The 9,588-nt window shown below is 38.9% G+C and overlaps 1 protein-coding gene across 1 annotated transcript; it reads left to right on the top strand.

The window, feature by feature from the left end:
- Nucleotides 1-373: 373 nt before the first annotated feature.
- LOC102817423 (olfactory receptor 51V1-like) lies at nucleotides 374-1,333 on the top strand. Its single transcript, XM_006870351.1, has one exon. It carries the CDS (start codon nucleotides 374-376, stop codon nucleotides 1,331-1,333), a length of 960 nt encoding a protein of 319 aa, XP_006870413.1.
- The last annotated feature ends 8,255 nt before the right edge of the window (nucleotides 1,334-9,588 follow it).

Below are 9,588 nucleotides of genomic sequence, written 5' to 3'. Positions count from 1 at the left end.
ACAGTTAGGATAATCAAGGGGAAATTGCCCTTCTAGTTAAATCCCCCTATGAGTGAAACTGTGGTAGCAGTTTCTGTGACCATACATTAACTCCCTTCAGGAAATAACAGAGACTCCCAGAAGTATAGTTAAATATGCAAACCCCATGTGCCTATTACTATGTGTGCTTCTACATAAAGCTCCTTGCTTTCTGGACATTTAGAACTAGAAATTCTACTTCTATGCAGCAGATTTTTGCCCTATAGACTAAATAATCAGTAAAGTAATATATAGACTCTTCAATATTCTGAGTTTATGGCACTTTTAGAAGTTTGAGAAACTTTAAGTTCTCCAACTGAATAGCATCTCTCTAGAAATACTTTCATTACTCTAGATGACCTCCATCTCCAACTTCAGTGATTCCAATTTTGTTCTTACTGGTTTTCCTGGCCTAGAAGTTAACTACATCTGGATCACCATCCCTTTTTTCTCCATTTATGTCATGGTGTTTCTGGGAAATTGCATGGTGCTTCATGTGATAAGGACTGAGCCAAGCTTGCATGAGCCCATGTTCTACTTCTTGGCCATGCTGGCCCTTACTGACCTGTGCATGGGGTTGTCCACAGTGAACACAGTGCTGGGGATACTGTTAGGTCTCATTCAAGAGATCAGCTTGGATTTCTGCATTGCACAGTCCTATTTCATCCATGGTCTATCCTTCATGGAATCCTCTGTCCTTCTTGCTATGTCTGTTGACCGCTACATTGCCATTTGCAACCCATTGCGCTACTCTTCTATCCTAACTAATGACAAAATCATGAAAATTGGGATTGCCATTTTAGGTAGGAGTTCTTTACTTATACCTCCAGCCATCATCCGCCTGAAGTTCTTAAATTACTGCCGTCCACACATTCTTTCTCACTCTTTCTGCCTACACCAAGACTTACTTAGAGTTACCTGTTCAGATATCCGTTTCAATAGTATCTATGCTCTGTTTCTGGTCATCAGCAACCTGTTGTTGGATGCAATTCTTATACTTATCTCCTACATCATGATCTTGCATACAGTCTTAGCTATTGCATCCAGAAGGGAGAGGATCAAGTCCTTGCAGACTTGTGTATCTCATATCTGTGCTGTTTTGGTTTTCTATATCCCAATTATTGGCCTGACCATGGTGCACCGCTTTGGGAAACACCTTTCTCCTTTGGTTCATGTTCTTATGGGAAACATCTACATCCTTTTACCACCCTTGATGAATCCTGTTATTTATAGTATCAAGACTCAAAAAATACGAAGAAGAATCCAGAGACTGTTTTATTTAAAAAGTACTCATCTTCCCAGAGATCAGATGTGACTAATTTAAAAGTCAAAAGTATAGTTCCAAGGGGCCAATGTGTATACACATTTATGTGTATGTATATATATTGTTTTTAAATACATTGTGTAATTGTATTTGTTTTCAATACATATTGCTGAAAAGCAGAGCAAAAGTTAGATGTTAGACCTCACATATGAGGGGGTGATCAGACCTTCTGAAGTAGCTTATCTCCACCTGGAAGACTTCTAATAATTTGAAATAAGGAAAATTTACAAGATGGGGACCATCAGACGAAAGGTTTGCAAGATTATTTTTATTTAAAATAAAGGCAGTTGGGGACAATATCTGCCATTTGTGGTCAAATAGACAAAATTTTATTTAAGAATGATATTGCCAGCAGTTTTCTTCTTTTGTAATAACATAATTTCAAATTGGTATGGTCATAAAATTATTTAGGAAGGGTAGCTTCTTCAATATTTTATAGCATTCATATGATTTCCAATTAATGTTTGGCTGTATCCACCAAGGAAATTCATATTGACCTGGTAAATCTCTGGTAGAGAGTTTTCAATTCTGATTTTTCTAGTTGATATACACCTGTTTGGATTATCTGTTTTTCTGGAATAAGATTTGCTAGTTCATATATACCAACAAAATGCTTATTTTATCTGTTATCTAATTCATTGGAACAAATTGTATCATAATACACCTTAAATATGCAGTTGGCAATTTGCATCTTTTATTACTGCATTCTTATCTGTTTAGCTAAAATTCACAATTTATACTGATTTTTTAAAAAGAACCATCTCATTTTATAATTCACATAAATTCTAAGTTGTTGCTATTGTTAAAAGTCATCAAGTTGGTTCTGACTCATAGTGACCCTGTAAAGGGTTTCTAAGGAGTGGCTCAGCAGTCAAGAGATCAGACGACGTATTGCATTGGGCAAATCTGCTGCACAGGAACTTTTTAAAGTATTGAAGAGCAGAGATGTCAGCTTGAGGACTAAGGTGCGCCTGACCCAGGCCATGGTGTTTTCAATAGCCTCATATGGATGCGAAAGCTGGACAGTGAATAAGGAAGATGGTAGAAGAATTGATGCCTTTGAATTGTGGTGTTGGAGGAGAATACTGAAAGTGCCATGGACTGCCAAAAGAACCAATAGATCTGTTTTGGAAGAAGTGCAGCCAGAGTGCTCCTTGGAGGCCAGGATAGCTAAGCTTCATCTCTCATACTTTGGACATATTGTCCGGAGGAAACAATCACTGGAGAAGGATGTCATGCTGGGTAGGGTGGAGGGTCAGAGAAAAAGAGGAAGACCCCTAACGAGATGGATTGGCCAGGTGGCATCATTGATGGACTCAAGTGTGGCAGCGGTAGTGAGGTTGGCCCAGGATCGGACATTGTTTCGTTCTGCTGTGCATGGGGTCGCTATGAGTCGGTTCCGACTTGGTGGCACCTGACAACAACAACAAGAAGTGGCTGGTGAGCCTGAACCACTGACCTTGCAAATGTGTATAATATGTAAAAATTAAAGGATTACATTAATCACTGTCTATAAGGAGCTCTGGTAGCATAGTGGTTACGAATCGGGCTGTGAACCTTAAGGTCAGCAGTTCGAAACTACCAGCCGCTCCGCGGGAGAAAGATGAGGCTTTCTACTCCCGTAAAGATTTACACCCTCGGAAACCCTGTATAGGGTCGCTATGGGTCGGAACCGACTCGATGGCACTTAACAACAACAACAACAATAACCGTGTTATAACCTAGGCCTAAAACTGAAGGTCAAATTACAAAATCAAGTTTATGGGGAATATTTAAAGCATAATAACAATCATACAGGAAATAAAAATCACAAACAAATTATATATGCGTATACATGAATACAAACATGTAAGCTTTTTCAAGACTGTATTTTACAAAGTACTTTTAAATTTATAGTAAAACCAGGGAGAGTATTAAGAGTTACCATATATTCTTCCTTCCCCCTCCACTTCTATTACTTGCATTTTTAATTCCTGTGGTATAATTATTATAAGTGATGATATGATATTGATATACTATTATTAATTAAGGGTTCCTGGTGTGGCCTTGGACTATGAAATCACAAGACTGACAGTTCAAACCCACCAACTGCTCATTGGAAACTCTCTACAGGGTCTCTATGAGTTAGAACTGACTCCACTGCACTTAACAACAGCATTATTATTAAAGTCCATATTTTGTATTAAGGTTCAGTTTGTGTTGTATGGTCCTTTGTTTTGACAAGTGCATATCATGTGTCCTCCATGAGAGAATCAAAGGTGCTCTAAAAATGTCCAGGTTCCATCTTTTCAAATCCTGCCATGAGTACTCTAAACCCCTGGCAACCGCTAATTGCTTTACTTTGTCAATCACTTTGCCTCTTCTAGAATTCCAGAATGTCATTTAGTTGGAATTACAGAGTGTATAGATTGTTTAACCTTCATACAATTTATTTCATTTTTATTAACTCAACAGCCTTAAGCATCTTTCATTATATCTAATATATACCTACCTTGGGAATATTCTGGATTCAATTCCATACCACTACAATAAAGTGGAAGGAGCTCTGATAGCGTACTGGTTACAAATCGGGCTGCAAACCGCAAGGTCAGCAGTTCGAAACTACCAGTTTTTCCATGGGAGAAAGATGAGGCTTTCTGCTCCCGTAAAGATTTACAGCCTTGGAAACCCTGTACAGGGTTGCTATGAGTCGGAACTGACTCCACAGCACATAACAACAACAACAATAAAATGAATATCATTATAAGGTGAGTCACATTACTTTTTATATTCCCAGAGCATATCAATGTTATATCTACATGATTCTCTAATCCATTGGGTATGCAATAGTTTTGTGAGAAAGTTTGAAATATTGGTAAAATTGCTAAAATCTGAGACAGAGACTGGCAGTGATCACAAGGTTTTGAAAAAATTGCACCAATACTCTTGCTCAAGCAGTGTTGCTATATTTTTTTTTCTTCCTTTTAAAAGAGGTTTATATTTTATTTAAGTCTTTGAAATACTGATCTAAAATTTAATAATCTACAACTTTTCTCTCTCAAAACTTCTCTAGCTAACATATGTTTCTCTTCTTAAGTGTTTTTATTTTATTTTTTTTAGTTTTTATTGTGAATTGAGTGATAGCCTACATGGTAGAATATCAGTTTTACACTCATCCTATCATATTTCCTTACATTGCAATGATTACAATCCCCTCCATGCATCATCATTCAACAGTATTTGCTTCTATTTTTTTCTGTTTTTCTTTTATTTTGGGAGGGGATGTACATCAAAACAATCAGGAATATATACTCATATAAATAACCAAAGAGCACATTTGGCAAGCCTACCTCTTGGATGCCAGCACACAGCTTTTTTCCTTCCATGAGTCTAGAGTTCTCAGCTACTCTACCTCTCCATGTCCTCATCTCTGCCTCCATTTCTGGTGTAGCTGCTTCTCTGGATAGGGTCCCATATTCCACTCCTGCTCCTCTCCCTTGATGGTCCTAGGGTCTTCTGTTCCTGAAATACAAGATTAATTATCCCCCCCTTTTAGTTACAAAATGTCTACCTTTACAGTTGTAACAATCATGATCATTTATGATAGCAATTATGCACTATTGAATCATAAGAATCTTATCCCCATCTCCTTTTACCAGACCCATCTAGACAAGATGAAAATGATTCAGTCAGGATTCGACCATCCCCTAAACATTCTGAAAGTAAATTTCTTGAAAACTTGTAAGCCAGTCACTTTGTGCCTTTATTACCCTTCCTCCCCCCCCCCATTTTAGGTAGCCAATGTCTAAGTTGCCCATCCCTATCAACCCTGTGTATAGAGGGGATGGTCATGATCCTTGCTGTGAAGATTCCTTCCTTCTTGGTTGGTATTTTAAGCTACTACATCCATAAGTATAGGTCAAGTTCATCAAATTGTAGCAATTTACACTTGTTTCCTTTATAAAAAAATTTTATTATCTTCCTCTAGTTGAGTTCTGAGCATCCAGCCATCAAAGCTAGATCAAATGGGTACTATCTGCAAATTTGGGCATTTTGTGCATCTTCCTCACTTAATATCAACTGGATGCTTCACTCTCAGCTCTAGCCCCTTGTGGCTATGTCCTTGTCCTTGGGCTCAGGAGTTTCTTGGTCTTACCATACATCAATCAGGCCAACCAGGTTTCATCATACTCCAGATCAACAGGAGTCTATGTAACGTGGTCAAACTCAGACCACCTCTGCATCGCTGCTTTCCCCCCACTTGTACTCATCAGTAGACAAGCATGGTCACTAGCAAGCTTACATGCCTGCTCATGCATTCCCTTTGAGCTTCAGTCTTAGATGGGAGTTTGTCCTGAAAGGACTTGGTTACTTGCCTTGATGGCTCCCCAGCAAATAGCTTGCTTGTTCTTGTGGTAGCCAATCAGACTGCCATTTTTGTTTTTGATTTTTTTTCTTGCTGGTCTTTCTTTCAAGAAGTATCTTCTGCTCCTCTAGCTGCTCCATGCTTGTCTGTTTGTCTTTTCAAGTGGGAATTTCCCATCTCAGAAGGTTCTGGAAGGGGATCAGGACTCCACCTAAGGTCTTATGCACTACAAAGGCTCTAGAAGGAGCCTCATTCACTAGGCAAGTTCTAGCACCTCTTTTCTCAGTTATAGGCCAAAGGTGGCTTTCAAGCTTTCTGTAGTCATGTTTCTGGATATTTCTTTCTATCCCCCTCAAGTGTCTACTTTCAATAGTAGGCAAGGGAAACCAAGATTCATAAGACAGTCAAAAATCTTAACATCATCTCCCCTTTTTTACCCATTCAGACAATACCTCAATCCCTATATCACAGAGCCCTGTTGTTCCAAGTTTGAGCATATATCACTATTTACCTCTGTCCCATTTAGCCCATGCAAACCTGCCTAAGTGTTCTCCTATCTACCTTGTTCTTTCATTTCCTTTCCCCTTCTTGTGTATTGCCCACCCTAACTCCTGAACTATGATGTGTCTATGCCCTACTCTGTGCTCTACCATCCTCCCTCCCCAGTAACCAACAAAGTTTTTTTTTTTCCTTTTAGTGTGGGTATCTTTTCTTAAGCTTTTACAATAGTGGTCTGATGCAATATTTGTCCAGTTGTGACTGGCAATACTTATTCCAACACAGGTTTGTTTATTCTTCTGGCAGTCCACTGTTGTTGTTGTTAGGTGCCATCAGTCAAGTAAGTTTCAACTCACAGCGACCCTGTATAGAGTTTCCGAGGAACTTCTCATGAGTTTAAACTACTGACTTTGCAGTTAAAATAACCTTGCACTCTAGAGAATTAACCCTCAACTCCATGAAAATGGGATTGGTTTTGCTTTTAATTGTTCCTGAAGTAAAGATATAATATTGTAGAAAATACACTGAAAACCTGTTACATTAAATTTAGCTTTTGTTTTCCTAATTTGCTTAATTTAAAAGAATTTACCTTGTTAATTAATCTAAAGCAAATATGTCACTTTGAGTAATAAGATTAGCCTGACCCAAGCTATTTTCAATAACCTAATATGCATATGAAAGCTGGACAATGAATGAAAAAGACCAAAGAAGAATCAATGCTTTTGTATAACACCATAGAGTTAGTGAAGGATACTAAATATACTATGGACTACCAGAAGAGGCAGGGGGTGGGACTTGTTGGCTCTGAACAATAAGCACTGCAGACTAAATAGTTGGCAGTTTGAAACCACCAGCCTGAGAAATGCTATATAAGGTCTCAGATGAGTCAGACTGACCAGATGGCACCTAATAGCAACAACAACAAACATCAAAAGAAAGGAGTTCTGGTGTGGTGCTGTAGGATAAACACTGGATAGCTAACCTCAAGGTCATCTGTTCAAACACACTAGTTGATCCTCAGAAACTATATACAGGGTTCCCATGAGTCAGAACTGACTCAACACTTAATAACAACAAGAATAAACAAAATCTGTCTTGGAAGAAATTGTTGTTGTTGTTAAGTGCCGTCGAGTCGGTTCCGACCCATAGCGACCCTGTACAGGGTTTCCGAGGGTGTAAATCTTTACGGGAGTAGAAAGCCTCATCTTTCTCCCGCGGAGCGGCTGGTAGTTTCGAACCGCTGACCTTAAGGTTCGCAGTCCGATTCGTAACCACTACGCTACCAGAGCTCCTTGGTTACGAATCGGGCTGCAAACCTTAAGGTCAGCGGTTCGAAACTACCAGCCGCTCCGCGGGAGAAAGATGAGGCTTTCTACTCCCGTAAAGATTTACACCCTCGGAAACCCTGTACAGGGTCGCTATGGGTCGGAACCGACTCGACGGCACTTAACAACAACACAATTGGAAGAAATACATGTTATCAAATGCTGCTATGACAGAAATACCACGAATGGATGATTTTAAAAAACAAATTTATTCTCTCACAGTTTAGAAGAATAGAAGCCCAAATTCAGACAGCCATTTCTAGAGGAAGATTGCCTCTCTTTGTTGGCTCTGGAGAAAGATTGTTGTCTCCTTGCACCATCTATAATCCCAGCATTCCCTGGATATCTCTTAGCATCATTCTTCCCATAGATAAAGCAGCTTCACATTTTATGGAGAACCCAAGTCCAAAGCCACCACTCATCTGTCAGTTTCCTGTACTGTGGAGGCTTGTGTGTTCCTGTGATTCTGGAAACTATACCAAGGGCATTTTAAATACCAGCAGGGTCACCCAAGGTGGACAGGTTACAGCTGTTCTCTCAGACAAAGAAAGACTAGGAAGAAGGAGAGATAGACTACTTCTGAATAGTCACTGAAATCCTTATGAATAACAGTAGAGCACTGTAGATACCAGAATATTGACTATTGAAACATGATGAAGACCTCGAGAATATTGTCAGATATAATGCCACAAGATGAGCCCCTCAGGTTAGAAGGCTCACAGGATACAACTGGGGTAGAGATGCATACTCAAAATAGAGCTGACCATGATGACTGCAAGGTTTACAGCTCAAGCTCACCCAACTGCTCCTTAGAAACCCTATACAGGGTTGCTATAAATTGAAACTGACTTGACAGCCATTAACAACACCTATGGAGTCCTGGTATGGCTCTGTGCATTAATGTGCCAGAGTGCAAAGCCGTTTGAACAGCAGTGTCAGTGGTTCAAGCTCAACATCTGCTCCTCAGAAACCCTATACAGGGTCACTATGGGTCAAAACCGACTCGATGGCACTTAACAACAATAACAACAATATATATATACACATACAGAAAGGGAGTCCTGATGTGACTGTGTAGGATAAGTACTGAACTGCTAAACACAAGATTGGCAGTTCAAACTCACTTTGGAAACCCTGTGCAGTGTTGCTATGAGACAAAACTGACTTGATGGCATTTAACAATAATAACAAATATAATATACATGCACACGTGTATGTGTATCAAGGTTAGTTTGTTCAATTGACAGTCTTCAATTGATGGTTGGAGTCCTGGTGTGGTGCTGCAGCTTTATGCACTGCACTGTAAGGTAGGTTGAACTGCAGATTATATGGTTCATGCTCACCAGCCGTTCCTTGGAAACTCTATACAGGGTTGGTATGAGTAAGAACCGACTCAATGCCACTTATCAACAACAACAATTTGATGGTTATCTGGGTGATATTTGACTTTAGACTACTGTCTTAGATTGGGTTTTCTAGAGACGGTTGGGTTTTCTTGAGAAAGACATAAGCATTAACAATTAACAACCCACCAATCAATTAATAATAAGTCAATTTTGAATCATAGTAACCCTATAGGATAAACTAGAAGTGTCTTATAGGTTTTTTCCAAGGCTGACCTTTTTATGGGAACAGCTCAGCAGATCTTATCTCCCTGAGGTATGACTAGTGGGTTTGAACCAGAGACATTCAGTTAACAGCCAAATTACAATACTATGTTACCAGGACTTATTATCAATATTAATATTTAAGTAAAATAAAAATAGTAGAATAAATCTGCTAAATGATTTAGTAATCCATTGATCTCCCAATAAAATGGGAATTGCTAACAATTATATCGAGAATCTCTGGTATGAAGAAAGTTAATGTACTAGGATCAAAATTTTAAAAATAAATTTATATTCCCAGTATAATGGAGAAAGTATAAAGACATTTGAACCAAAATTGCATGGTTAAATTTAGCTCAATCCTTGCTGAATTCATTTGACCTTTTTGTTTAACTGACTGCCTGAGAATTCCTGATGGTTTCCTGAGAAGTTCCTGTTATCTGGGTATGTTGATTGCTACAAGCCATTAAG

The sequence above is a fragment of the Chrysochloris asiatica genome, unplaced genomic scaffold (assembly GCF_000296735.1).
Source record: "Chrysochloris asiatica unplaced genomic scaffold, ChrAsi1.0 scaffold00140, whole genome shotgun sequence".
Taxonomy (NCBI): domain Eukaryota; kingdom Metazoa; phylum Chordata; class Mammalia; order Afrosoricida; family Chrysochloridae; genus Chrysochloris; species Chrysochloris asiatica.
Note: the sequence above shows the minus strand (reverse complement) of the source record. Positions and strands in the feature narration are given on the sequence as shown.

What these genes read in the sequence shown, in the direction of transcription:
- LOC102817423 (XM_006870351.1), top strand. Translation starts at nt 374, where the DNA reads ATGACCTCCATCTCCAACTTCAGTGATTCCAATTTTGTTCTTACTGGT.